Genomic DNA, 27,770 nt, shown 5'->3' with positions numbered 1-27,770 from the left:
CAAGCCAAAGAGTGCAGGATTTGAGCCTCAGTGAGGATAACTGCAATTAACTGAAACCAATCAAGAATGTTCAGATCTAAGAGATCATAATAATACTTCAAAAACAAACAACCGGCCAGGCACGGTGGCTCACGCCTATACTCCCAGCACTTTGGGAGGCCAGGGTGGGTGGATCACTTGAGGCCAGGAGTTTGAGACCAGCCTGGCCAACATGGTGAAACCCCGTCTCTACTAAAAATACAAAAATTAGCTGGACAAGTTGATAGGTGCCTGTAATCCCAGCTACTCGGGCGACTGGGGCATGAGAATCTCCTGAACCTGGGAGGTGAAAGTTTCAGTGAGCCAAGATCATGCCACTATGCTCCAGCCCAGGTGACAGTTAAGATTCCATCTCCAAAAATAATTTTAAAAAGTAAAAAATAATGTAAAAAACCATACTGTAGTGTTTAATGACACACACTTGGATGATAAAACTATAAAGGAAAGTAAGGAAATATGCCCATAAAAAGTACCATAAAAAGAAGGAGTACTAGGCAAAGGGCTTCCTCTTAGGGAGGAGAGAGGGGTCTGTGAGAGAGGAGGGAGAGGCAGAGGACTTCTGGTGGCCGGCAAGATTCTAGTTCCTGACATAGGTCATGATTAGAAAGGCATTTTGCTTTATAATAATTCATTAAACTAGGCCAGGCTTGGTGGCACACGCCTGCAATCACAGCACTTTGGGAAGCTGAGATGGGAGGATCACTTGAGGCTAGAGTTTAAGACCAGTTCAGGCAACACAGCGAGACCTCATCTCTGCAAAAAATATAAAAATTAGGCCGGGTGCCATGGTTCACGCCTGTAATCCCAGCACTTTGGGAGGCTAAGGCGGGTGGATCATTTGAGGTCACGAGTTCAAGACCAGCCTGGCCAACATGGCAAAACCCCATCTCAAATTACAAAAATGAGCTGGGTGTGGTGGCGTGTGCCTGTAGTCCCAGCTACTCAGGAGGCTGAGGCAGGAGAATCGCTTGAACCCAGGAGGCAGGGGGTGCAGTGAGCCAGGATCACACCAATGCACTCCAGCCTGGGCGACAGAGTGAGACTGTCAAAAATAAAAAATAAAAATAAATTTAAAAATTAGCTGGGTGTGATGAGGCAGGCCCATAGTCCAAGCCACTTGGGAAGCTGAGTTGGGAAGATCGCTTGAGCCCAGGAATTTGAGGCTGCAGTGAACTATGATCAGGCCGCTGCACTCCAGTCTAGGTGACAGAGCAAGATCCTGTCTCTAAAAAAAAATAACAACAACAATAATTCAGTAACCTGAACATATGTTTAATGTGCTTTTATGTATTTGTGTTCTACTGAATAAAAGTTTTCAGCTGGAATTAATGGCCTCACAGGAAGCATATCTCACAAAACTTAAACCATCGCCAATTATATCAAACTTGGCATCTTCTACTGATCCTTAATAAAGCAGATATAAACATTTTTGTATATGTTCCCTAGTGTGTATCGATAATTTCAAGAAAAGTTACTTAACATTATTTTCAATAAGCCTTTCCATGCAGCAGTCCAGTTTCACATTTTTAATGACCACCACGTGAAAACTGCCCGTGTGTGCTTAACCAACGGTTTTTCTCTGACTTGCTTCAATTGCCTGCCATGACGAAATGAACCTCTAGAAATAACTTTATGCGTTTTTCCCCTTTGGGTCATTTCTCTGGAGACAGTCTTTTAAAAGTGGAATTATTCCATCTAGGAATTTGAAGTTTTATGTGCTCTGGGAAGATCACACCATTGTTTCATGGAGAGCAGAAAAAGATACACCGTTGTAGCTGGGATCTTCAGAAGCCTCTTACTATCTGCCCCAAAGTCCCCTTTATCCCCTTCTGGGGCCCCTGGATTCCCTCTGCAGCCTCTGCTCTTAATATTCTGGTTCTGATCAACGATTTCTGCCTTCTTTCCATAACCCAGCCCCACCTCATCATTCATTTTTCCTTACAGGATTGCTGTTTTCCCTCCTATCTGAACCCCGATCTTGATCATCTACCTGGATCCCAGCAGCTCTGACACTGGGTCCTTCCCTGAACCTTAACTCAGTATGTGAGGATCTGCTCTCTGCCCCCCAACCTATGCAAGAATATTAACCTCGGCATCAACACCAGCACTGGTACCCATGCCACCACCACCACCAATTCAAATGCCAACTCCAACATGAACAAGAGCTGTCTGCCTGCCTGGGTCTCTGGCCCCAGGCTCCCTTCACCCCATGAGTACCACTTCTCTTCCCTGGCTCCTTGGACCCTGACTGCCTGCTGCCGGCTTTCCCCCATGACTCAGTTCTTGCTCCACCTCAGAGAGCCCCTGGGATTGGTCCACACTAAAAGCTGAGCTCCAGCTCGCACAATCCGTGCAGGGACTAAGGAGCGGCAGGGATGTTTGTGTGCTGTTTTTGGAAGGAGGAAGAGAAGGTGATGTCAAAGTTAGGGGAAGAAGCAAAAAGGCAAAAGAAGAAGAAGGAAAATAAAAGGAAAGGAAGGAGGAGGAGAACCACAGGATAGAAATGTGGGAATTGTGTTCTATTCTTTTTTGACTTCTTAAGCTTGTCCAAGTGAAGTCAAGCAAAGATCATAAAGCACTGTCATGGTCCACTTTTTGTTTTTGAGATGCAGTTTCGCTCTGTCGCCCAGGCTGGAGTGCAGTGGCGCAAATTCGGCTCACTGCAACCTCCACCTCCCACGTTCAAGCAATTCTCCTGCCTCAGCCTCCCAAGTAGCTGGGATTACAGGTGCCCACGACCAAACATGGCTAATTTTTATATTTTTAGTAGAGACGGGGTTTCACCATGTTGGCTAGGCTGGTCTTGAACTCCTGGCCTCAAGTGATCCACCGCCTTGGCCTCCCAAAGCGCTGGGATTACAGGCATGGGCCACTGTGCCCAGCCTTATGTTCCATTTTGTTGGGCTGAAATCGCCTTTGGAGAGAGCCTCTCAGGTGACCCCGTCAAACAGGCCCCGCACACACCCTTCTTCACTCTATGTCCTCATCCAGAACTCTGTACCCGTCAACAGATTCCGTTTCATGTATGCTTAGTCCCTTGGACATCGGCTTGTCCCCCAGGAAGAGAGAGGTAAGAGGAGAACATCGCACCTTGGGGTTTCCCTGGCCTCTCCCGCGGGGAGGTCCCCAAGCGCGCCGCTTAGTTACCTGTGAGGGCAACCAGGTGTGGCAGGCAGAGACGGTTGGCTAGGATGATGAGCTTCATGTCATCCAGGTCGGGGCTGGAGGTGAACATGCCCGTGTAGAGGTATTCCAGCACGGCCCGCATGCAGCTCTTGCTTGTGTAGGGAAACACCACCTGGGGCAGGAAGTAGTGAGCGGATAGCAGTGAGGTCCTGCTTAGGAGAAGAGGAACTCAGCCCTGAGAAACCGAAGAGCTCTGGCCTCATACCCGGGCTCCCTGAGACAGGCGGCCTTCCCTGTGCTGCGTGTGTATCTGCTAAGACCACCCCAACACCTGGCCCCTAGAGCGACAACCTGTGCCGAGCCCCAGTTTGCTTACAGCACCAGAGTACAGGACTCTACTATCATTTATGTGTTTATTTTTAGCAACAGGGTCTTGTTATGCCATCCAGGCTGGTCTTTATTTCCTGGTCTTAAGCATTCCTCCAGCTTCAGCCTCCTCAGTGGCTGGGACTATAGGCACAAGCCATGGCGTCCAGCTTCTAAATTCTTCCAAAGGGACCTGGATACTACTCACTGGCACCCTCTGGAAGCCGCTCTCGATCGCGGGATGCTTGAAGGAGGCCTTCTGGTCACCTCAACCTACACCCCAGCCCCTCCCATCCCTGTAGGGAACAGAAGTGGGATACAGAATAAGTAAGGCCCATGGCAGCTGACTTCTTTCTGTCTGCGCAAAGCTGCTGCTTTGGGCCTCCAGGATCTCTTGAGAGCAGCGCTGCAACACAAACTGCTTTCTCATCAGGCCCTCCAGGCTGTGCTGGGAACTGGCTAGAGCTTTAAAGCTGGCGTCTATAGTACCGAGAAGTGCCTGGGGCTGGCAGGCCCCTGGGGCCCGTGAGAGCTCCTAGTCTCACATTTTGTATATCCAAATCCTACTCCCACTTCAGAGACCAACTCCCAACGCTTCCACTTAGCCTTCCTTAAGTAATTCCTTCCCAGAAATCTTAGAAAATGCACATTCCACATCACAGGATGTGATGCAGCCTCGTGCTTGGTTCTGTTTTTCATTCAAGCATTTGGTGAGCACTTCCTAAGAGACTGGCGCTGACAGGGTTTTTGGCAGAAGGAAAAAGACCCAGTCCCTGCGCTCAGAAGCAGTTACAGAGCAGCAGGGAAAACTGTGTGGATGTTCAGAACTCCACGCGCCTGCAAGAAGTAGAACCTCGTTAAGTACAAGGTTCAACACTCAGTGATGGGCAACTGAGGTCCAGGAGTTCAGAGCACACCAAGGGCTACTGCCCAGGCTACTCTGCTTGGAATGGAAAAGAGACCAAACCTAAGAGAATATTTCTTTTTTTTTTTTTTTTTTTTTTTTTTGAGACGGAGTCTTGCTCTGTAGCCCGGGCTGGAGTGCAGTGGCCGGATCTCAGCTCACTGCAAGCTCCGCCTCCCGGGTTTACGCCATTCTCCTGCCTCAGCCTCCGGAGTAGCTGGGACTACAGGCGCCCGCCACCTCGCCCGGCTAGTTTTTTGTATTTTTAGTAGAGACGGGGTTTCACGGTGTTAGCCAGGATGGTCTCGATCTCCTGACCTCGTGATCCGCCCGTCTCGGCCTCCCAAAGTGCTGGGATTACAGGCTTGAGCCACCGCGCCCGGCCCTAAGAGATATTTCTAAGGACACATTGATACGCTTCTTCTAACCCTAAGTTTCCAGTCTAGGTGCATGAGAAAGTGGTGGCATCATGAGAGCTGGAGGGGCACTGATTAGAGGGGCAGGTGGTTCTGCTAAGTATGCTTTTCCTTCCCTTCCTTCCTCCCTCCCTCCCTCCCTTCTTTTCTTTCTCTCTCTCTTTCTTTTTTTTTTTTTTTTGTGGAGATGGTATCTGTGTTTCCCAAGCAGGTCTCAAACTCCTGGGCTCAGGCAATCCTCCCACCTCAGCCCCTCAAAGTGCTGGGATTACAGGTGTGAGCCACCACCTAGGCCTATTTTCTGAATTTTGATGCTTTGACAACTAAAGCCTTGCTGGCCCTGTAGGGACTGCCTTCCCCAGGGCTGGCCAGGTCCTAGAGATAGTGAAGGAGTTGCCTGCAAGCATGCCTTTCATATGCAAACCAACCAATCCAGAGCCCACAGTCCACCACCTCCCCTATGGGCTCTCACACTCCAGGCCACTATTCCCCTGCCCGAATCCCCCTAGAGCCAGGTGACAGACAACTAGAGACAGTCCCCAGGCCCCAGAGCCTGCTAACATTATTCAAACCAGCTAATCCTAAACCTGCTCAACCTGCCTCGCCCATTCCCTCCCATGGAAACCCTCTGCCTCCTGATTGACCCCAGAGCTTCCCCATGTGACCCCCAGCCATGGTGGTGTGGCATGCCCCGTCTTCTTGGGATCTGTAACAAGTTGTCTTATCAATGACAGCCATCTCGCAATCTGTGGGCCTCTCTACACCTCAATAATAAAAAAACCTACCTTTTAAAACAGTGATGGATCCAGTTGTTTCAGGTGGGTCAGGGAGGCAGTAAGGTACAACGTAAAGAGCCAAGGAATGGAAGTCCTGAGTTCAAGTCCTAACTCTACTTCCAACTTCATACAAGTCACTTAACTTCTCAGGGGCTCCCTTTCCTAAGTATACGGTAGGAGTGGCACATGTGTAAGTTGCGTGTGAATTCAATGAGATGATGAACTGAAAGTGCTTTCTAAACTCTCACGTTGAGGTGTTAGTGTAATTCCCTCTCCTGGTGTATTGCATAATCCTTAGCTCCAGGAACCACCTCATAAACCTCTCTTGGGCCCATCACCCTGTGGTTAGCACAAAGTCAGTGATGAAGAAAGTACCCTGAATGGCAGTGCCTCAGATGTAAAGGGTGCCAATGTCTCACTCCCTCCTTCCCGGCTTTGTGTCCTCAGCCTTACCTCCCGGGTGGAGCTCTCCACAAATGGCCCCCCGAACATGGCAGCCATCCAGTCACAGCTGGAAATCAATAGGGGCTTGTGGGCGCTGATGGTGCCATCATCCAGGATGAAGGTCACATCTGTCCAGAAGAAGCATCACAGGAGGACCGATGAAAGAAGGTGGGAGAACGAGCCCCAAGGGGAGCCACGGAGCCTCCTCCTGAACCCAGAAGATTCGGGGCATGTAACAACCCCGCTCCCAGCTGGGGAAAACCAGGCTTCAAGAGCATGGCAGCCGCAGCTCCAGGACACCAGGAGCTAAGACCGACAGGCAATGCTAATAGCACCAATGCAGAACCCCTCGCCTTCCAAGCATGTTTCATACCTGAGAAGGTGCCTTTTGCCAAACACTCCTTAACCCGGTTGGTCCGACGGACATGGAAGGCCTTGGTGATCTCCTGGTTCATGAAGGCCTCATTGTTGAGAATATTGGCCACCATCATGCGGAGATCAAAGACCTCGAGCAGCTCAGCAATGTGGGCAATGTGCATGAGGTCACGCTCGTTCTCGTCCAGCTCCCCCGTGTACAGGTACTTGAGGACCGCCCGGAAGGGCCCCGGCTGGATGGAGTTGTCCATCTTCACCACCACCATTAGCCGGGATTTGTAGGTGAGAGGATCTTCTGCCATCTCTTCCTGGATGCTCACAAAAGCTCGGCTCCAGGAAGAGAGCACACGACCCCTGCCCGGCAGGTACCCTGTTCCGTTGCCCCGTAAGATCCCGTCGCTGGTGGAAGCACGGAGGCCAGCAGGACCGGAGCCCCCAGCCTCATCCACGCTCTCGCATACGTCAAAGCTGGCTGCTCGGAGCAGGAAGTCTCGCCCATGGTGGTGGTGGTGATGGTGGTGGTGTTGATCAGGGTGGCCCTGGTGGTCCTCTGGGCAGGCGCCCCCTGGCCCCGAGGGGCCCCCCAGCTCCCCCTCACTCAGGTCCATGAGGAACAGGTCATAGAACTTGGAGGAAGAGGTGGAGAGGTAGATCTTGTGGGCAAAGATGCGCACCCGCTCCTGCAGCACCAGGATGACGTCCGCGCAGAGCGGGTCCTCCAGGAGGTGGGCGGGGCACTCCTCGCTGCTGGAGGGGGGCTCGGGCACCACGATGATGGGGGGCGGTGGCTTGGGGGGTAGGAAGGGTGCCTGCAGCAAAGGCCGCTGCACGTTGCGGAGGTGGGACTTCCAGAACTGCAGGTGGCGGCGGGAGATGAGTGCAGCTCGGATGGCGTTGTCAAAGACGTCCTTGATGCCGAACTGGGCCACCACGCTAGTCTCATAGTAGGGGATGCCCAGCTCCTTGGCCACCTCCCGACCCTTCTCTGGGGGCAGGATTTCGTTAGGTTTGATGGGCCTGGTGGGTTCAAGAAGGAAACCAAGCTTGTGTTGGTGGTGGAGGGAGCTGCCTGTTCTTCCACAGGCTGGAGGGACTCTGCTCAGGGTCTGGGTGCCAGTCCCCACCCACTCCTGCCCTGCTCTGTCTGGCCAAATCCCATCAAGCTCCTTCAAGGTCCACCCCAAGCCCTCCTTCTTCCAGAAAGCTTTCCCTACTATGCCAGGCCCCAGTGACCGCTCCAGTGCAAAGCCGTGACAGCACTGCCTCTCTGGCAATTAGCAGGCAATGCTTCACAGGGATATTTAACATGCTCACATATTTAGTGGATCCCTCAGCAAAATTATAGGACTTTTTCATGCAAATATCACCTCTTCCTCTTTGTCTTTCTTCATGGTGTTTTACACAGCACTGCCCACACCAGAGGTGTGCGACAGGTATACGAATGAATGAATGAATGAGCATGCTTGTTGACTCCCGATGCAAGCTTGCTCCAAATGGAGGGAGAGACATGAGGCTCAGTGGAATTCCCCCGGGGCTGAGCAGGGAGCCATGGTGAGGTATCCATCCCTGTTTGTCTCGTTGGTACCAGCACCTCCTACCTAGCCAAGGGTCGCCTAGCCCTGTTGACAGCCTCCAGGTCAGCGTAGCGCAGGTCCAACTGGCAGCCCACCAAGATGACAGGTGCTCGGGGGCAGAAGTGCTTGATTTCTGGGTACCACATGGTCTTGACATGGTGGAGGGAATTGGGGTTGGCAATGGAGAAGCACAGAACCACCACGTCCGATCTGCGGGTGGGAGAGTAAGGTTACGAGCAGAGAAGCAAGCAGTAGCTGACCTGGTCCTGGAACATCTGCCCCACCCCAGCCCCATACACTCCCACACCTGGTTTAGGTATCTGCTCACGTGTTCTTACACAAAACATAGAATAACAATACCTCCAATTGATGTGGCATTTTAGAGCTCAAGACTTGTTTTGGCCTCACAGCTATCTTGTGAGTTAGAAATGGCCATTTTTACCACTTCACAACTGAGAAACATCATCTCAGAGCCACTAGGCACAGAGCTGGAAGTCAATCCAGGCTTCCTGATCCCGGGCCCAGGCTCCCTTCCCTGCCCCAGGCTGCCCCAGCCCCCACGAGGCTCTGCCAGAGCTGTTTTCTCCACTCCTTCTTGCCAGCTGAAATTTCAGAGGTGCTTGGTTCCTGGGAAAAGCAGGAAAAAACCCACCCCGTTGGTTCTCTGCAGGCGGCCAGAGGCCTTCCCTACCTCCCATAAGCAAAGCGACGGTCTTTGTGGTGGTCTCCAAAGGTGTCCCAGAGGCGCAGAGAGACGCTGACATCATCTACCACGTCTCGGGAGCGTTCCAGCACCTGGGACAGGGGAGGAAGAGTGGGACTCGAAGGCAGCAGTTTTGGGGCCCTCCGTGTGCCAGCTCAGGATAGGTGCCGGCTGACACCTGGAGGCTCCAGACAGCACCGGGGAGGGAGGGACAGGGCTGGCATTACCCACTGTGCATCCTGCACAACCTTCATCCACATGAAATCTATATAGAATCAATGACAAGGGTGGCCTCCAAGCCGACCAGGAGTGGCAGAGACCCTAAGCAGGTAGAAGAGACACTAAGAGGGTGGAAGAGACCCTAAGGGGGTGGAAGAGACCCTAAGGGGGTGGAAGAGACCCTAAGCAGATGGAAGAGACCCTAAGGGATGGCTATGGGTGTGGAAGGGGCCTCTTCGGGAGCTGACCCTTGTTCCTCATTTTCCCTGCAAATGGCATGTTTGTGAGTCTCTGGTCTTTCGCTATCAGCTGCCAGCTTCTTTGCTCCTCTCAGCTTGTATCTCTTCCAAGCCCCAGTCCCCCAGTGCTCCCCATTACTTAGGGCTGTGACTACATACAATGCAGTACCCCACACAAAGCTGGAGTCCCAGGCACCAGTTCAGTCCCTGAAAACACAACCAGCCAGAGACGCTCCCCTGGGGCAGGCTTGGCTCAAACCTCTCTCCAGGGGCTCCTTCCTCTTCAGCTGCCCCTACCCCACCCTGTCCCACCCCTGCAGGGCTCCTGTGAGCTCTGGAGACACCAAGTTGTGCCTCAGGAAGCCCCCAAGCCCAGACTCATGGCTTGGATCCCCAGCCAGGTAGCCCTGCAGCCTTACCTCCTGGCACACACGATATTGGTCGATGGCCCACACTGTGGGCACATGCGTGGCCAGCAGCTGGTACTGGGTGAGGGTGGCATTGCAAGCACGGGCACAGATGAGCCTAGTCTTGCCCACGGCGTTGTCCCCCACCACAACGCACTTGATGGTCTCTACGTTTGGCCTTTCATAATCCATGTCAGAATCCATTAAACGGGACCTGAGGGAGAGGAGGGAGGCAGTCAGGACGGCATGGCATGCCAGCTCGCCATGGGCCAGGGCCAGCACCCGCAGCTCTCCTCAGTCAGGCTGCCCCTCTGCAAGCCCCGGAGCTGACAGGAGGAAGGAGGAGCAGGCAATGTTCTGAGCCAAGAGCTCTGCGAGGGTCCAAGAGGCCAGAAGCCCATTCAGGCTGAGAGGAGCAGTGCCACCAGATGGGCCACCCGTCCCCTTCCTGCTCCCGCCATCCTCCAGCTGTGCGTCTGGATGGAGGAGACCTGCACGAGATCACCAGTGGGGCCTGCCGAGGCCCTGCCCTGTCCCCTCTCCAGAGAGGGCAGCTCACTCCTCATCTGCTCTCCTTTTCCTTCCCCAGCAGGGCAGTGGCAGCAGAACAACAAACAGCTGAGAGAAGCAGAGTCGGCCAGGTCCCCACCCCTTCCCAGCATGCCTGGGGGCAGAGCACTTTAAAATTTAATGGACTTGTCAGAACTGGGCAGCGGCTCTCCCGGCCTCCACTCTTTGCCTCGCCCTCTCTGGTGGTGGTGGATTTCCAAGTCCTAGCCTGCCTAAGTGCATCCTTCAACCCCAGACCCCAGCCCCCTTTATAGAGATGCAATTCCTCCCAGCCTCTCTGGGATGGGGAGGTTCCTGGATGCGCCTGACCAGCCCAGGGGCCTCCCTTTCTCTACTACGGGTCTGTCCTGTTGCCCATGTGTCATGCTCAGCTACGGGTCCAGCTTTGAGATGGGGGTGAGGGGAACCACAGGCCTGTGATGGTACTGTCAGTGGCCAATGGGCCTCTACTTCCCTGATGTGGGGCTGTCCTCCCGGCACCCTGCCCCCAACCTCAGAGAGAGTGAGATCCACCTCCACCCTCTTCTACCCTTCCCATTCCTAGGGAGGACGATTCTCAGGCTGACGATCCCAGGCAGCTGGCACTCCTGGGTGATATTCATTAAACTGGCTCCATGGGTGATGGGGTTGCCAGGAAGCAAAGGATCAGAAACTTGAGCCTACATTTCTGGGCAAATTCTTGCTTCAGTTGCCTTCGATGTTGAGCAGAGAGGAAGTGGCTTCTCCACCCCCAGAGAGGGATGGCTTGAATGAACAAACAGAAAGCACTTCTGTAGTCAAATGTCATGTTCGTGTTTAAAAATCTGTCGCCAGGAGGCCCTGGCCTCGGCATCCACCCTCCTGGGATCAGGGAGCAGGGGCAGGGCCGGCGTTACTAGGAAGCTTGGTTTCGCCAGCATCATCTGCCCGCCCCACTCACATTCCCTGTGTGTATGAAAGTTGTCTGGGGGGGCTTTAGTGCCCGGAGGCATCCCTCCTAGGCCAAGGAAGGCTGAGCTGAGTCCTGGAGGCTGCCCAGGCACCCTGGCTGCTGAGCCATCCATCCCAGAGCCAGGCCACCAACAGCAACAGGGAGGCTCCATTCCTGCCGGGCTGTAACTGGATGCCAGCATGCAGGGATGCAGACCGAAATATCCAAGTAACGATAGCAACTGGGATTCGCGCGAGTGGATGCATCTCAGCAACCTAAGCAAAAAGTGCAGCAAGGACTTCTCAATGAGACAACCTCCTCCTCCTTTTTGGAATGTTACAGGATCTGGACCCTTCAACGAGGTCTCCATGCAGTGCCCTCGTGGTCTCCAGGGAAACTGTATCATCCCCTCTCTCTCCTCACCCTCCCTCAGCAGAGAACTGCTTTTGTTTTTGCTTTTGTTTTGAGACTGAGTTTTGCTCTTGACACCCAGGCTGGAGTGCAATGGCACGATCTCGGCTCACTGCAGCCTCCGCCTCCTGGGTTCAAGTGATTCTCCTGCCTCAGCTTCCCAAGTAGCTGGGATTACAGGTGTGTGCCACTATGCTGGCTAATTCTGTATTTTTAGTAGATATGGGGTTTCACTATGTTAGCCAGGCTGGTCTCGAACTCCTGACCATAAGTGATCTGCCCGCCTTGGCCTCCCAAAGTGCTGGGATTACAGGCGTGAGCCACCACACCTGGCCCAGAGAACTGTTATTCTAAACACAGGCTTCCTCCTCCCAATTCTCTCTCCTGAGCTGAGGACCGGGAACCCCACTTTCACAGTTCCTGGTCTCAAGTTGAGGGATGTGCTGGCACCAGGAGGTGGCACCTGGGCTGTGGTTTCTGTTTTGTCAAGTGAATACCAAAACAGATACAATCCCAAATATAAAATATGTGCAGCTGGAGCATAAAGATTAAAACCCAAGGGCCAAAAAAACTTCTTTCTCAAGTTTTGATTCTCGCAGCATATAGGTCTGTAGACCGAAGCGGGAGAATGAGGAGGCATAATGGAGGGGTGTCAGTTCTCAAATCCAGGAGCACTTTGACAATGAGAATAATGCCAAGACACCAGGAGAGCAGTGCTGGGCCAAGTTCAGCTACTTTGTGATGAAAACACTGGTGCCCCCCTTGTGCTATGTCACCTCTAGGGTTAAGCAGGGGTCAGCCAATCAACAAGTGGAAATTGACAAATACTGTGCCATGAGTTTAGACACCAGACCTGCTGAGTTGCTTCCCAAGCTGCGCCACCCCTTCCCTCCATTCCCCAGCCCCTTCAGCCATCCCCAGCTTGTCCTTCAGCTGCCTCTCCATTTGTATCATCTCACCCTGTCTACCCTGTCCCAACTGCCTGACTGGCAAAGTTCACCGTCCTATCTAGGAAGGGGCAAGTCACTTCACTTTTCTGGATATCAGTCTCCCACTCTGGGAAATGGGTATGAAGGTACTGGAAGAGTCTCCTGAACCGTGGTTAATTTGTGCCAAGAGAGGCTGGGCTGAAAGGAGGTGTTTGTCTTCTTATGTAATGTGGTATTATATAATGCTAGATTGCATATCTATATGTGTAATTATATCTCTCTTTAAGATACAGACCAGCCCAATTCAGCTGGGAAAACTCTTAGTCTAATCAGGCCTGTCTTAAATGAGGATCCTATCCTGGAGAGAGCGTGCCAAGAGTAATACAATTTTTGCCCTAGGATGTTGCTGATGTTGTATCATGGCTGATGTATGGTGATACAGCCCACTCAGTGAGCTTCTCAACTTCCCCTCTCCCTCCGGCTCTCTCTTCTTCCATGACTCCAGACTCTCCCTCAATTGCCTCATCCCCACTCAATCAACCTCCATAAACTATGACCTCCTCACCACCCGGCCCTGGGCATCACAACCCCCAACTCACTCCTCTTCCATGACAATCGCAAAGTCACTGGTATGTGTTCCTTCCATCCCTGTTCCATGATGCCTGTGCCCCTCTCCAAAAACAGCCTCCTGCCCACCGCTCTCCCAGCTCTTTGTACTTGGTGCAAACCAAAACCCAAGGTGTGCTGAAATTAGCTACAAACCTCGTGCACTCCCAGTCCCACCCCCACACCCCTACACACACTCTTTGCAGAGCTCAGAAAGGGCCCCTTTCCCTCCCACAGCTGATAGGAGGCTTGTTCATCTGTGGCTGCCCTAGTCTGGTTGTCAAGGAAACAACAGAATCTCCCTGGGAGCCTGGCTTGTCTCCTAGCAACCAATATCCCACATCATCTTGCAAAATGGGAAAGCGAGGAAAATCCTGAAAATGAAGGTAAAATCAAGGGAGATGGATTGGAAGGGAAAATTGGAAGGAGAAGAACAAAGAGAGAGTGGACTCCGAATTCGGGGAGGCTCCCACGGGGGTCGCTGGCATTGCAAGGAGCCCCGTGCAGATCCAACAGAAAGCAAGGCCCAAAGGGACCCTGAATGGTCATATTAAAGAAATACAAGCCTAAACACAGGATAAGCCCCCTCAAACCTGAAATGTGGACACATCACCAAACACCGCCAAGGATCTCCCCAGTAGTTTCACAGAACTCAGTTACATAGACTGCAATGGAGTTGAGTTCAAAGAACCAGCTCCAGAACCGCCAGCAAAACACCCCAGTTCCACTGTTGTTTTGTTTTTGTTTTCTTAACAGAATCACTTCCACCACTCTGGACCGTGTTTCTTTTTTTCTGACACGCTACTCTGCACACACACAAAATAGAAATTTAAAATTTGTTAAACATCGAGAAGGGGGAGGGGCACGACACGCCGAGGCAATCGAGTCATCTTCCTTTCCCTAGAAACACCGGAAAGGATTAGTCTTCAGCCTCTCTGAACCCAGTTGCCAGAGCCAGAGCCCAGGGAAGAGCGGGGCCCAGGAAACATAGCGAGGGGCGCAGCAGGGCCGGGAGGGCGACGCGGCGCGTCTGCAAAGGCTGCTGGCCACCCCGCCATAACCGCGAGCAGCCATCTACTTACACCACTACATGTGACGGGGTGGCTTCTAGCGTGAGGAACACATCTTTTCCTGCTGAGCACGCTCATTTTAGTGAAATGTCGAGGGTCCCTCCGCGCCTGCAAGTTGGGACGACGCCGGCGCCGCCGCGGGGCTGCTGGGCTCCAGCCTCCCGGCCGGCTCGCGGCCGCTCAGAAACTCCGGCAGGGCAGCCCAGGCCGGACGTGGGCCCAGGAGCGGACGCGCGCGCTGCACTGCAGCCGCTGCCCCTTCCGGATCAGCATCGCCCCGCGCCCCGGGCGCCCAATGTCACGGCGGCGCGCGGAGCCGGGCTGCGGAGGCTGCGGGCGGCGCGCAGGGGCGCCGGGAGAGGGGCGAGGCCGCCGCCGCTACGCGCCCGGGCCCGCGGCGAAGGCGCTGCCGCGAAGACGCCTGGCGCTGCAGTCCCGGGGACCGTTCGCGACCTCCTTTTTTCATTCACAAAAAAAGGATAGGCGAAAAAAAAAAGAAAAAAAAGGGAGGGTAAAAAAGGGGGGAGAAAAAATCGTACCCAAGACGACGGCCGTGACGGGCCCCGCCCACTGCTGCGCGCGGTTGGTGGAAAGCGTTCGGGGGGCGGGGAGGGGGCGGGCTGGAGAAGAAGGGGATTGGACGCTCCGCAGACCCCGCCGCTCCGCACACCCCGCCCCTCCGCACCGCTCCCGCCCGCCGCCCGCGCTCCTCCGCCCCTCCTGCAGGGACGCCGCGAGGAGGGTCTCGGCTCGCTGGTCTGGGTGGTGCAGGTCCCTCCACCTGGCTAGGCGCAAAATCTCCCCGGACGCCCACGGGGTTTTCCCCTTTCCTTCGGGAGGCAGGGAAGAACCTCTGAGAGGCATCCTAGTGCGCCCTGGAAGGGATGCTAGTTGGAAGAGAACGTGTGGTTGTAAACCCAGGTCCTCACCACTTGCCCATGGGGAGGCGACGGTAGGGGCAGTCAGGGGGTGGGTAGGAATGAAGAACCGGCGTTCCATACGAGCCCTCTGCTGCCTTGGGAATTTTCGTGGCATTTGAGAGCCTTCCTCCCTCCATGGCCCTTAATGAGTTGTGGGGTGGGTACCTGTACCACCTTACCTGTCTCCCAACTAGGCCTTCTTCAGCGGGTCCCCACCTCCATCCCACCTCCCTCCTGTTGCCTCCTGGAGTTCAGTAATAGCTGCTGATCTCTGAAAGAAACACCATGAAGACAGTAGCCTAGAAAATCGTCCCTAAGCCTTCTTTGGGTTCTCTGCCTCAATTTACCCCTCTGTAAAATAGAGAGATTCTAAGGTATAACATCTATAACCTGAGTGGTCCTTAGAAGACACTTTCCATATTCAAGGCTGGTTTCATCAGGATAATTTTTTTTTTTTTTTTTTTTTTTTTTTTTTTTTTGGAGTCTCCCCCTGTTGCCCAGGCTGGAGTGCAGTGATGCAATCTCGGCTCACTGCAACCTCCACCTCCTGGGTTCAAACAATTCTGCCTCAGCCTCCCAAGTAGCTGGGACTACAGGTGCATGCCACCATGCCCGGCTAATTTTTGTATTTTTAGTAGAGAAGGGGTTTCACCACCTTGGCCAGGCTGGTCTCGAACTTCTGACCTCGGGTGATCTGCCTGCCTTGACCTCCCAAAGTACTGGGATTACAGGTGAGAGCCACCGCACCCAGCCAGGATGATCATGACTGCTAGTGTTACAGTAGTCAGCTCAGTCTGGTTTGATTCAACTCCTCAGTTACCTCTGGACAATTTTTGAAGCCCAGACTGGCATGCCGCCTACCTGAACCGCCTCCACCACTCCTCCATCTTGTGCTCTGAAAATGCAAATCCACTCTAATATTAGTTTATGCAAAATATGATTAGGAAGAGAAATTGACTGCCAAAAGAAAGCCGGGTTAAAAATGAATTTTGTATTGTCTGAAGCATGCTTCTCATCTGTGAATACATATACTTGGAAGCTGTCCATCAAGGTGTTTGTGATCAACGTGCCTACCTACCTGGTCAATGTACAGGAAGTGCTCGATCGTTGGAGGATGCTGCTTCCACCCCTTTCTGCATCTACCCAGAGCTAGCCAAGAGGTTCACAACGACTGACAGGGCTACTTGCTTCTCATTTCTGGTTAGAAATCACCCTCCATAAACCAGAAAGTACTTATCTGAATACATATTTAGGAGAGAAACTAAACCGTGCTCACATATGTTCTTCCTCCACATGTTTGGCATTAAAGAGCCTTACCGCATCTTCTGTGTGCCAAAGAGAGCCCCTGCGCCAGAGAAAATCGTAACATGAGCTCTCTGCATGGTTCCCACGGCAGGCCAGGGTCTCTCTCACAGACACCCTTTTCCCTCCACCTACCTCCAGAGACCAGCTGAGTGCCAGATGTCAGTTGACATCACCTTTCACCTGTCCTGGCAGGAGGCATAGCCCCGGTGGAGCAAGGAGTAGGAAGACAGAACTCCCTCCCACCCAAAGTCATGAAGCAGGAGAGGGTGGCTGCTCAGCCTGTAAGCTGGAGCCAATGCCCTTTCTGCCTTGGGAGAAAAAGCCTGCTCAGCCTGGAAGCCTCAACCAGGCTGGACTGTGCGAATTCCAAGGTGTAGTGTTGATTGCGGGGGAAGGGTCTTAGACAAAAATGTGGGTGTCAAATGAAATTGCACCCCCACAGCTCCCGCCCTGCTCACACTCAGTGAACTGTTTCAGGCAGAGGCAGGAGCTTTGCTGGGGAGGTTTCCTCAATTCCCAGCCCTGCTTTTTGCACGCAGTTCCCTCTTTCAGCCTTTCTTCAAACCAAAGTCCTTCCCCATCATTTCATCTCTCAGCTGTCATGGTTGGCGGCCCACTCAGTCCCCTCTTATCATCAGAGTTCCTCCAAGTCCCCACCTCCTCCAACCAGTGCCCCCCAGCCCGTCCTCTGCAGCCCCTTGTCACTGTCAAGCCGCCCCATCCATGTCCCACCCTAGGCTGTCTGGTGACCTCCGCAGACCTCTTCCAGGCCAGCAGCCTGCGAGGAGCTCCCGCGGTTCACTACTCACAGACGGCAGCGTTTTCCCCGCTGTGCAAGGGGCAGACCACCAGCAAGCTCCAGCCGTCGGCCTGTGCCCCAGTTGTGGCTAAAACCAGGCCTTCTTCCCAGCCAGCCCTGGCCAGGACTGCCCTGGGCCCTCCACTCCTGCTACTCAATACAGCCTCCAGCCCCTGGCACCCCAGCCAAGGATTTGCCATGTCCCTTCATCTTTGTCCAGCTCTCCAATGCCAAATCCTGGAAAACAGGACCATTCCCAGAGGCCAGGCTTCCCCACCAGCAAGCAAGGAGCTGTTGGGCCCTCTCATGCCCATCCCTGTCCCCAGCTGTTAGCACCCAGCAGGCAGCAGCGTCTCACAGCACAGGAAGCCTCCCACTCTCCTCACTGCGCCCTCCCACCCAAGGCCCTGAGGAATCCATTTTCCTCGATTCAGGTGACTTCTCAAGGCAGGCCTGGGTGGGAGACAAAAGCTTCTGGCCTTTCTTTCTCTGCCTCCTCCATTCTGTTACATACACAGACACACACACACACACACACACACACACACACACACACACACACCAGCCCTCTCTGCCCATTTGCTGCAGCTTGGAAACACTGGTGTAATTCCAAGGAGCAGTTGAGCCTGAGCACTGATTCCCACCATCCCTGGCTTCCCAAGCCTGCTTCTGCTGGTGGGTCTGGCAATGTCCTGCCACGTGCCCAGCCACGTGGCTGTAGCCCGAGGGCTTCCTGGCAGCATGGAGTCAAGTTCCATTCTACAATCTCCTGCCCCTGCCCAACCCCAGCATCTTTTCCCTCACCAAATCCCTCTGTGACCCACCTCCCCAGTGACATAAACCCCTGGAACCTGTCCCCAGAAGGCACCCCCTTCATGCCTCCCCACACCACCCTCCTCCAGGCCGTCACGCGGCTGCTGTTTTCCTGAAGCCGGGCAGATGCCTGCCTGTGAACAGGAGGCTTATTTGGGGAAAGAGAAAGCTCCATTCTGGCTCTTAGGAAAGCGCACACGCAGCAGGCTCCCCAGCCAGTCCCACCAGCGTTGCTCTCCCTGTGGCTCTGAAGGCCCCTCCCCAGTGCCAGCCCAATGCAGACCCCCTGGCTCAGCCCCTCCTCCAACCTGCACCTTCCCTTTGCTTCACAGGCAGCTTTACCCTTCAACATTTTGCAGGGTACTAACCACGCTTTCATGGCACCCCTGTCTTGGAACACTAGAGCCTCTGCGGAGCCCAGCCCATGGGCCTTGTGACATGAGCTCCGCCCCCCACCCCCTGCCATGTGCAGGCTGGGGCATGTGTTGTCTCTACCCTGCAGCTGGGACAAAGTTCAGAACCAGCCATGAGCAAAAGTAGAGGCATTTCAAGATGCAGAGCCCTAGCAGGGTGAAGGAACTGAATCTGGAAAGCCTAGAGTCTCTCGGCTTCCCTGTCCGGGGCTTAACGGACACCATCGGGTCCCCACAAAGATACAGGAAGCTTCTGGGACTTTGCACAAGCAGTTTCCTCAGCCTGAACACTCTTTCTGTTTCTACTCCTTTCACCAGATAAATGTGTACTCATCTTTCAAGTCTCAGCCTAGACATCACTTCCTCCAGGAAGCCTTCCATGAATACTTTCTTACACTTGACAAAGTGTAAGTTTCCTGTTCTTCCCCTGTGCTCCCCTAATAATATCAATCACACCAATCTATCATTGGGTTTTTCTGTCTCCTAGATCGTACTGAGAACTCCCTGGGGCTGGCAGGGGAGCTTTCCTAAGAGCCAGGATGGAGGTTTCTCTTTCCTCAGATAAGGTTCCTGCTCACAGGCCAGGAAGCAACACTATAATGCTTGTTCAGGCCGAGTGCGGTGGCCCATGCCTGTAATCTCAGCACTTTGGGAGGCTGAGGTGGGAGAACAGCTTGAGCCCAGGAGTTGGAGACCAGCAGGGCAATATAATAAGATCCTGTCTCTATTAAATTTTTTAAAAATTTTTTGAAAAGGATAATGCTTATTCAAAAAGGTATTTTGAACCTGGCCTGGTGGCTCACGGCTGTAATTCCAGCACTTTGGGAGGCCAAGGCAGGTGGATCACCTGAGGTCAGGAGTTTGAGACCAGCCTGGCCAACAAAATGAAACCCTCTTTCTACTAAAAATACAAAAATTAGCTGGGCATGGTGGCGTGTGCCTGTAATCCCAGCTACTCAGGAGGCTGAGGCAGGAGACTCGCTTGAACCTGGGAGGCAGAGGTTGTAGTGAGCCGAGATCGTGCCACTGCACTCCAGCACTCCAGTGTAGTGGGTGAAGAGTAAGACTCTGTCTCAAAAAAAAAAAAAAAAAAAAGGTATTTTTTTTTTTTTTTTTTGAGACGGAGTCTCGCTCTGTCGCCCAGGCTGGAGTGCAGTGGCGCGATCTCGGCTCACTGCAAGCTCCGCCTCCCGGTTCACGCCATTCTCCTGCCTCAGCCTCCCGAGTAGCTGGGACTACAGGCGCCCACAACCGCGCCCGGCTAATTTTTTGTATTTTTAGTAGAGACGGGGTTTCACCATGGTCTCGATCTCCTGACCTTGTGATCCGCCCGCCTCGGCCTCCCAAAGTGCTGGGATTACAGGCGTGAGCCACCGCGCCCGGCCAAAAAAGGTATTTTTTTAATGCTAGTCTAGTGCCTGCAGTCTAGTGCTTCAATAAACAATTTGGGAGATGTTTAATAAATGCTCGATGGATGAATCAATGTTTGGGAAGGGAGAGCACAGTACACAGTATCTACTCACATGCTGTCCGAAGGGGTCTTCCGGGGGCCATCTGGGCCTTTTCTCCAGGCTTGCATTGCTCTATGTTCCCTGCAGGCTCCTGGTTGTGAGGGACAGGAGTGGATGGGGTGGGGCAGGGGAGACAGAGGGGAGAAAGGGAATGAGCACACTGGGAATTACTCCAAGGTCGCTCAGCTCAGATAGAGGGCCCTGCTCAAGACAAGAGAGCGGCCCCTGCTGTCTGGGCCCAGCGGGGGGTGAGACCCCAGCCTGGGGGCCAAGACCGAGGTCATCCCAGGGAGTCAAGGGACTAGATGAGAGGCCAAAACTGGGGTCCTTGTGCATCATGCGCCTCAGGCATTTGCGGATTCTGAGCTGGTTTGGCGATTTGGAAAAGAGCAGTCAGTCGTGCATCAGAGGCCTGGATTCTGCCTGTACGAAGCTGCTTGACACTGGACAATTTCCTCCCCTCTCTGGGCCTCACTTTCTCATGGACGAGGGCCAGATCAGGTGACCTCCAAGACTCATTCTGGCCCTGATATCCTCTGTGGGTGCCTAGTATGGAAGGTCTATATTTTCTTGGTCATTCTTTTCATTGAAACATCTCCTGACCCAAATTGAGACTCAGAAAAAGACCAGCTGATGGCCAGCATGGCTGAGAATGGAAGGAGGAGGTATTTTTTGGAGAGAGAGTGAGGATTAAACACATGGTAAGAGACAGAAAGAGAATCTAATTCTGCAATCGTCCCCACCTTCAGTTTCTTTAAATGGTCAGTCACAGTCTTGGGACCAGTTTAGCCAAAGAAAAGTCTAGAATTTCAGGAGAGATTGGAAGTGATCAAGGAAGAGATTAGAGATGCCAGGCAGACAGCTCGGGAGGCTGTTGGCACTGTATGGTTCAGGGAGGATGGAGGGGCACTTCTGCCACGACCCTTCAGGGGCAGGGAAGCCAGAGAAGCCAAGAGAAGAGGAAGCTCCCAGGAGTGAAAAGAAACCAAGGAGGAGGAGCAACCATTGAACTTGGTGCCAACCTTGGAAGTGTCTGTGTGACTTTGGGCAGGAGCCTTAATCTCTCTGGTCTCCCATTGGGGAGATCACATTATCCCTTACCTGAAGACATGGGTGGCTACATGACCTTCTTCCTGTACCTTCTAGCACTGAGACCCTTCTAACTCCTTCTCCACTTCTGCCTGCTCCCCCTCGCAGACCTAAGCCCCATGCCCTGGGTAAAGGGGGAGCCACCTCCCATTTGTGTCTCTGCCATCTGGGTCGTGTGTGGAGGGCAGACAGCATGGAGGGTAAGGGTCTAATCTCCCAAGGTCAAAAACTCCCATGTAGAACCGGACGCCATGGTGCACACCTGTAGTCCCAGCTACTCTGGAGGCTGAGGCGGAAGGATCACTTGAGCCCAGGAGTTCAAGGCTGCAGTGCACTATGATCGTACCGCCATACTGCAGCTTGGGTGACAGAGCAAGAACCCATTCCCCCTTCAAAAAAAGAAAGAAAAGAGGAAAAATCCCATGCACACCATGGCTTTAGTGGCCTGTGGGTCTCCCAGAAAAATGAAGCCCAGAACAGGGAGCACCAGTCAGAGTTCTGACAGTGGGGTCCTCCCGGCTGGCCAGCCTCTTCTTGCAGCCATCCTACAGTCACATCGTGCAGCTGGCAGAGCTGCTCCAAGCAGGACCTGAAGAATCCACTTCCAGTCCGGTCTGGCCAGGCTATGCCTAGTCCCTGCTGGCAGAAGTGTGGGCATACAGACCCCTGTGCCCGTTCCCCCAATCCTCCCTACCCTGGCCCTGCCTCCCAGGAAGTCACGGCTGTGCAAGGCCTCCATGAAACATTTATTGCATCTCTGAAGCATCTCTGGCTTCAGTAAAGAAATTGGGGCATTGGTTTTTGTCTTTCAAAAGCTCCAAGTACCACCCTTAATACCATGAAACACTGCACACAAAGGAAATGCATGATATATATCAATGATTGTTGATCCACTCCAAGTCCCCTGGGATGGTGATATCGCAGGGCAGGGCCTGGAAGCCACCATCAGGCAGGCCTGCAACAGAAAGAAGCTAGATCCTGTGATTTCTACCCTGTTTTCTTGGCAGAGAAGGTACAAGAGGGAGACAAAAATGCAAACTACAGCCAGGGCTTCCGGGTCTAAGAATCCTTCTGCTTGGCCAAGCTGCAGACCTCCGGAGAGAGGGCAGGCCTCATTCCTTAAGCCCTGCAGAGCTGCGAGTGAGAAGCTCTGAGGAGGCTGATCACCCCAAAATAAACTTGTTTTTTTTTTTTTTCACAACTTTTTCATGAGGCATTAGCATCTCTTGCAGCATGGAAAAAAAAATAGCCTGAACTGTTAACAAATAAAGATTATAAAAAGCCCCAACTGTTCGCCACGGGTTTCCATGTGGCTGCAGTATTTAGAGGGGGCAGGGGACGTATGTGTCCAGGAGCCCCCTGTCTCTTCTCCTCTGACCCATCTCTCTCCTTTGATAGTTGGTTCTGCTCACAGGGATAACAGTTGATGTCAGGGATGAGAAAGTTATTTGTTGACCTGCAGAGGTGGTCCACTGAGCGTGTGTATTCTTGTTTACTGCTTCCAGATAAAGGAGTGCGTGGAACAGAACAGGCTGCTTAAAAACATGATCACATTGCAATGAGGCTGGTTGCAATTAGGCTGTCTGACTGGGGGTGCGGAATCTGTGTAGTAAACACTTGGAAGTCAGCGTTCTTATCAAGGTCAACTAATCCTGAACTTTGACCCTTCCCTTGGGCATTGCTGGATGTCAGTAACTAGGCAGGAATTTAGGGTTGTAGCTGCTTTTGACCCAGGTTAGAGGATTGCCAGGGGCCATCTGGGAAGGGCTGTGGTTCTCTGAGCTCCTCTTGCAGAGTTCCAGGCTGGACCCTGCCCAGCCATCCCCCTTACCCTCTGCCTTCTTGGTACATGGACCCCCAAATGACAATGCAAGTCAGAGAATGGTGTAAAAGCCGTGGAGTGGAGTCAGGAGCTGAGTCCCTGTCCCCACAGGGTCTTCAGGAAAACGGGTCATTGACCTGGATGATACCTGAGGAGTCTCTGGCCCTGACTTTTTCTAGCTGAGAGAAGTGAATGCCCTCAACTGTCCAGGACTCTGTGTTTTCCACCAGACTCATTCAACCATCAAAGACCCTCCAGCCCATCTCCACAGGTCCCTCTTTTCTCCTCCTTTCCTCCTCACTTCTCCTCCCTTTTGTTTATCTGTCCTATCCTTTCCCCACTTCCTGAGCAGAGATTTCTATAAAAATAAATGCACGTGGCCCTGGCTTGGACGGCTTACAAATTAGCAGGCTGGGACGGCCAGGATCCCAGGGGCCCTGGTGGGAAGTATTCAAGCCTGGATGGGCCCTGGATGGACGAGGGCAGGGAAAGCTGGCCAGAAGTTTCCGGAGGTGGTGACAGTGACGAGAAGCCCACAGGGCAGCTGCTTTGCTTTGGCCTTCTCCGGACCCACAACCCTCTCTCAGGCTCCCATCAGCCCAAGTTTTAGCAGCTACCTTTGAGCTCACCCAGGGGAATCCCACCCCCTCCCAGAGTGACAATTTTTAAGCTAAGAAGAAGGAAAGGGCTTGAGTGGAGAAAACCGAGAGTCCACTCTGACTTGTCACAGCCAAAGCATTGCTCCACAGGACATGGCTATTCCCCCCCACACACAGTCTCTGACCTCTCCGCAAGGGATGAATTGAGGTCGGGGGAGGCAGGCAAGCAGGCCAGACCATAGGCAGACGACGCAGGGACTGGAGAGGCAAGAAGCCGGCGCTGAGTTGGAAGCTTTCGGTGGAACAGGCTGGACCCCAGATGGCCTGGGATGCGGGGCCTGGGCTGAGCAGCAGGGCGGTACCACCCATTGGACACACGGTTCAGGGTGCCTCAAAGGCCACTAAATATACGCCTCAACCTTCTGGTTGTCTGTGGCTTACCACATGCCTGGAAACATTCACTCTGGGTCACATAATCTTCCTCCCAACCCACCCTCTCTTCCTTCTCCTTCTGGGAGGCACCAACAGAGAGCCCCGGAGCCTGAGCTGCTGGTGGAGGCCTGGCTGGAGAAGAGAGTCTCCCTAAGTGGACTGACGCACTGCCACCTCTGCAAAGCCTCACAGTGGCCACCCCTTCACAGATGCAGAACTGAGGCCCAGGGAGCCGGGGGCTAGGAGGTGTCAAGTCCAAGGTCCAACCAAGATGTCCTGCCTGCAGGCTGCCTCCCAGCTGCGGGCCTGCAAGGTGGGGTGGTGGGGGTGTGGAGGGCAAAGGTGGCACAGGGGCACCAGCAGCCCTTCCGGAACAGAATACACCTGAACTACCTGTGCAGCACCCCAAGTCCCTTTGCTTAACCTGGGTCCCCCTTTTCTCTGAAAAATATGAGACTTGTTTTGTCCTTCCTTCATTTATCCTTTCTTTTTTTTCATTTATCAAATGCATGTTAAGCTCTTGCTAGTGCCACACCCTGTGCAAGAGATGGTGAGGATGATAAAATGATGATATGCTATCATGTCGTCAATGAGCCTACGTTTAATAATAATAATACTAATAATAACTTACTGAGTGTTTATTACATGCCCGGGATTGTGCTGCATGTATTACTTCATTTAAATTTCAAAACAATCCTATGAGATGGAGGAACTATTCTTATCCCCATTTGGCAGAGAAGGAAATGGAGCTCCGAGAGGGCATGTGACTTGCCAGGGCTGCAAAGCAAGCAGGCAGGGTGGGGGTTCTCACCAGGCAGCTGGCTCAGATTCTCTCGGGGAGACAGACGCACAGCACAGCCCTGAGGCCTCGTGCCCTAGCACATTATTCTTAATTTATGTCAAAATCACCCTCTTTATCTTACAGATGAGCAAACCGAGGCCTACGCAAAGTCACGGCTAGTTGGCAGTTGCGTCAGGCCCCAGTGCTATGGTTCTGATGCCAGATTTTACCTGTGGCTTTCAGTTTCCTTTTGCTTGCCTGAACCTAGGCAGTTTCCTTAAATGATCCTCAAATTCTGAAATTCTGCTTGTGTGATGTTAGCCTAAGACATATTAGGGAGACAGAACAGAGAGGCAGGAATGGCTCAGCTGACACTAGACCTGGAGCCCTACCCCACCCACAAGCACCCCAGGGGACAATCCTTGCCCAGTAGGGAGTTAAGAATGTGGAAATGTGGCCGGATGCATGGCTCATGCCTCTAATCTCAACACTTGGGAGACCAAGGCTGGTGGATTGCTTGAGGTCAGGAACTCAAGACCAACCTGGCCAACATGATGAAGCCTGTCTCTACTAAAAACACAACAATTACCCGGGCATGGTGGCACGCACCTGTAATCCCAGCTACTTGGGAGGCTGAGGCAGGAGAACTGCTTGAACTCAGGAGGCAGAGGCTGCAGTGAGCCAAGATAGTGCCACTGCATTCCAGCCTGGGCGACACAACAAGACTCAGTCTCAAAAAAGAGAAAGTAGAAATGTTTTCTTGCTTCAAGGCATGTGACTTTTAACTCAATTGAAGGAAAGTATGCATGTATTGATAGAGATGGCCATCAGAGGAACTGACAGGTCTTAGCCGTTGCAGATGAAGAAATATGCCCTAGAGGTCAGGGAAGAGGGAGAAGATACAAAGTTCTTTAACTTACAGCCAGGCCAAGAAGATCCTTACATGGTGAGGTGAGAGGGCCCAAATCAGCCGAGCTGCCACTTCTGCAGAGCCTGTGCCCTTCTCCACCTGTGTTGGTGCCTGGGATGCCCATCTCTCAGCCTCAGCCCCTTGTCTGAGTTATCATAGCCTAGCTAGCATCTGTCTCAGCCCTAACCCTTCCAAAAGCTAGGGTGACACATTCAGCTACTGCTTTGCGAGGAAGTGACAGCAGTCTGGTTGGGTTGTGGGTGGGGGAGTGGTTGGGGGTCTCTGTTGCCCTGGAAGGAATTTCTACAGTAAGAGATCTTGAGATCTCTTGGCCAAGTGTGGCTACAGAAAGGAACAAAATTTGGGGGGCTGAGGGCAAGAGAGGGCGAGGATTAGGGATGCTGCTCAGTTTCTCTTGATAAACGGATCCTGCTGCCTAAAAGATGGGGAGCTCCCAGAGTGGGGTGGAGCCGTGAATGGGCTACCCAGGACATGGTGGTGAGTAGTAAGAAAAGAGGGAAGGGGGTCAGGTGTGGTGGCTCATGCCTATAATCCCAGTACTTTGGGAGGCTGATGTGGGCAGGTCACTTGAGGTCAGGAGTTCGAAACCAGCCTGGCCAACATGGTGAAACCCTGTCTCTACTAAAAATACAAAAAAATTAGCCGGGCATGGTGGCGGGCCTCTATAATCCCAGCTACTTGGGAGGCTGAGGCAGGAGAATCGCTTGAACCCGGGAGGCGGAGGTTGCAGTGAGCCGAGATCATGCCATTGCTCTCCAGCCTGGGTGACAGAGTGAGACTCCATCTCAAAAAAAAAAAAAAAAAAAAAAAGGAGAGGAAGGAGCAACAGGACAACAGAGGTGCTGGAAAGCAGCCTTCAGTTGGGGAGGGGCAGGAGCTAGAGTGGGCAAGAAGGCCGAGGTGGCCCTTTATCACAAGCTGTTCCTGTGCTCCTCTTGGCCAGTGGCCCGTCTAGATGGATCGGATTCAATGGGTTGTTGGGGGGTGGGGTGCAGTGTCATCTACTTGATCTCAGGGGCCTTCCCTTCGGTCCTGGCCAGGGTCACAAGGAGAGAGTGGCATCCAGGCCTGCTGCTGGCACATGGCGACTGTGGACACTTCCCCTGGACACCCTCATGACGGTCATGCCCTCTGCCTCCTGCCCTCCACCTCCTGCCCCAGATCTGGCTGCCACAGGTTGCTGCTGGGCCACAGTCCAGGGGCCGCCGCACCTTGATGGGGAAGATGCTTGACTGCTGATCGCACCTACCCCTCATGCTCCCTTCACACACCCCTCCTTTAGAAGAAATCTGATCCTGAGAACTGGAAATTGTGCAGTGCTGTGAGTGACCAGGTGAAGCCAGGTTAGAGAAGCCAGGGCTTGGAGATTCCTCTCTTTACCCTGGGCACAGAGCAAGGGCTGAAGGATTATAGACTTACCTGCCGCCTTGCCTCTGGGGCTCCGCTGGCCTGTCACTACTCCCTGTCCTGAAGCAGTGTTCTGGACCAGGTCTGCAGGAAGAAACAACACAAGGGTTTTAAGGGCTGGGATCCAAAGGCCAGCTTATGGGAAGGCAGATGAGGGAGATGATTCCTGCATCCAGGGGTGTGACCAGGGGACCGACCTGCTGGCTAGTTCCCTCGTCCTCCAGGGCTGTGCAGAGCCCAGAGATAAACCCTGGGCCAGAGGCTTTTTCTCCCCTCCAGGGCTGTGCAGAGCCCAGAGACAAACCACCTAGACCGGAGGCCCTGTTCCCCATCTTTGGCCAGTTGAGCATTCTTGTTGCCTGGCCCAGCCCCTGGCCCTCAGGGCACTGTTTTGGTCCACCTCCTGCTCTTTTTGTCCTGACCTATCCTTCTCAGCCCCTGGTGACTCACACTGCTTTGGAATTTCACTCACTGGCCTTTCTGACGCATATCTTGAGAGCCTGGCCTACAGCCAGGGAACAAGCTATGGCTTCAACCCCACCGGTAATTAATTCCGGCTACCTGAGCTAGAGGCTGTGGAACTGGGGAGAGGGAAGGCCATGAAGAAGTAAGGTACAGGTGGTTGCTGGTTGATGGGAGGAGGCTTTGTTCCTGCTTCTGCTCACCTGCACACAGGTAGAAAGCAAATAGCAGAAAAGCTATCGGCTCACAGTGGCCAGACATCCAGGGCTGGCCAGCCAGGAAACACACGAAGCAGGAGTGATCTAGTGTAAAATCTAGACTGGCCATTATGCTTCTTGGAGTGGATTTCTGGACCTTAGTTTACCTTTTTGTGAGTCCTATAGGTTTGATAGCTCCTCCTTT

At 53.2% G+C, this 27,770-nt stretch overlaps 1 protein-coding gene and 1 long non-coding RNA gene across 11 annotated transcripts in view; both read right to left on the bottom strand.

The window, feature by feature from the left end:
* Window positions 1–27,286, bottom strand: part of RHOBTB2 (Rho related BTB domain containing 2) — a 33,570-nt gene extending 6,284 nt beyond the window's left edge. The window contains exons 1-10 of one of the 10 annotated variants that reach the window (XM_077943225.1): window positions 27,104–27,286; window positions 26,919–26,990; window positions 25,178–25,442; window positions 19,858–19,936; window positions 9,601–9,802; window positions 8,712–8,815; window positions 8,045–8,230; window positions 6,445–7,463; window positions 6,081–6,199; window positions 3,187–3,337 (exon numbers count right to left, since the gene is read on the bottom strand). In XM_077943225.1, coding sequence (XP_077799351.1) covers window positions 3,187–3,337; window positions 6,081–6,199; window positions 6,445–7,463; window positions 8,045–8,230; window positions 8,712–8,815; window positions 9,601–9,802; window positions 19,858–19,913 — 1,837 coding nt within the window. In that variant the 5' untranslated portion in view covers window positions 19,914–19,936; window positions 25,178–25,442; window positions 26,919–26,990; window positions 27,104–27,286. Of the gene's footprint in view, window positions 1–3,186; window positions 3,338–6,080; window positions 6,200–6,444; window positions 7,464–8,044; window positions 8,231–8,711; window positions 8,816–9,600; window positions 9,803–10,079; window positions 10,205–11,894; window positions 11,900–13,007; window positions 13,172–14,096; window positions 14,522–17,118; window positions 17,440–18,289; window positions 18,332–19,857; window positions 19,937–21,364; window positions 21,482–25,177; window positions 25,443–26,918; window positions 26,991–27,103 lie in introns of those variants that run through there. The other 9 variants (XM_015144968.3, XM_077943229.1, XM_077943226.1 and 6 more) reach the window with 9 other exon arrangements.
* On the bottom strand, window positions 15,978–17,439 carry LOC144330747 (uncharacterized). Its single transcript, XR_013397168.1, has 2 exons — window positions 16,442–17,439; window positions 15,978–16,349 (listed from the first exon to the last, which is right to left on the bottom strand). It is a non-coding gene; the product is annotated as an uncharacterized LOC144330747 (long non-coding RNA).
* Window positions 27,287–27,770: the final 484 nt, after the last annotated feature.

The sequence above is a fragment of the Macaca mulatta genome, chromosome 8, assembly GCF_049350105.2.
Source record: "Macaca mulatta isolate MMU2019108-1 chromosome 8, T2T-MMU8v2.0, whole genome shotgun sequence".
NCBI lineage: Eukaryota > Metazoa > Chordata > Mammalia > Primates > Cercopithecidae > Macaca > Macaca mulatta.
The sequence above is the reverse complement of the archived record's forward strand: the minus strand, read 5'-3'. Positions and strand labels throughout refer to the sequence as shown.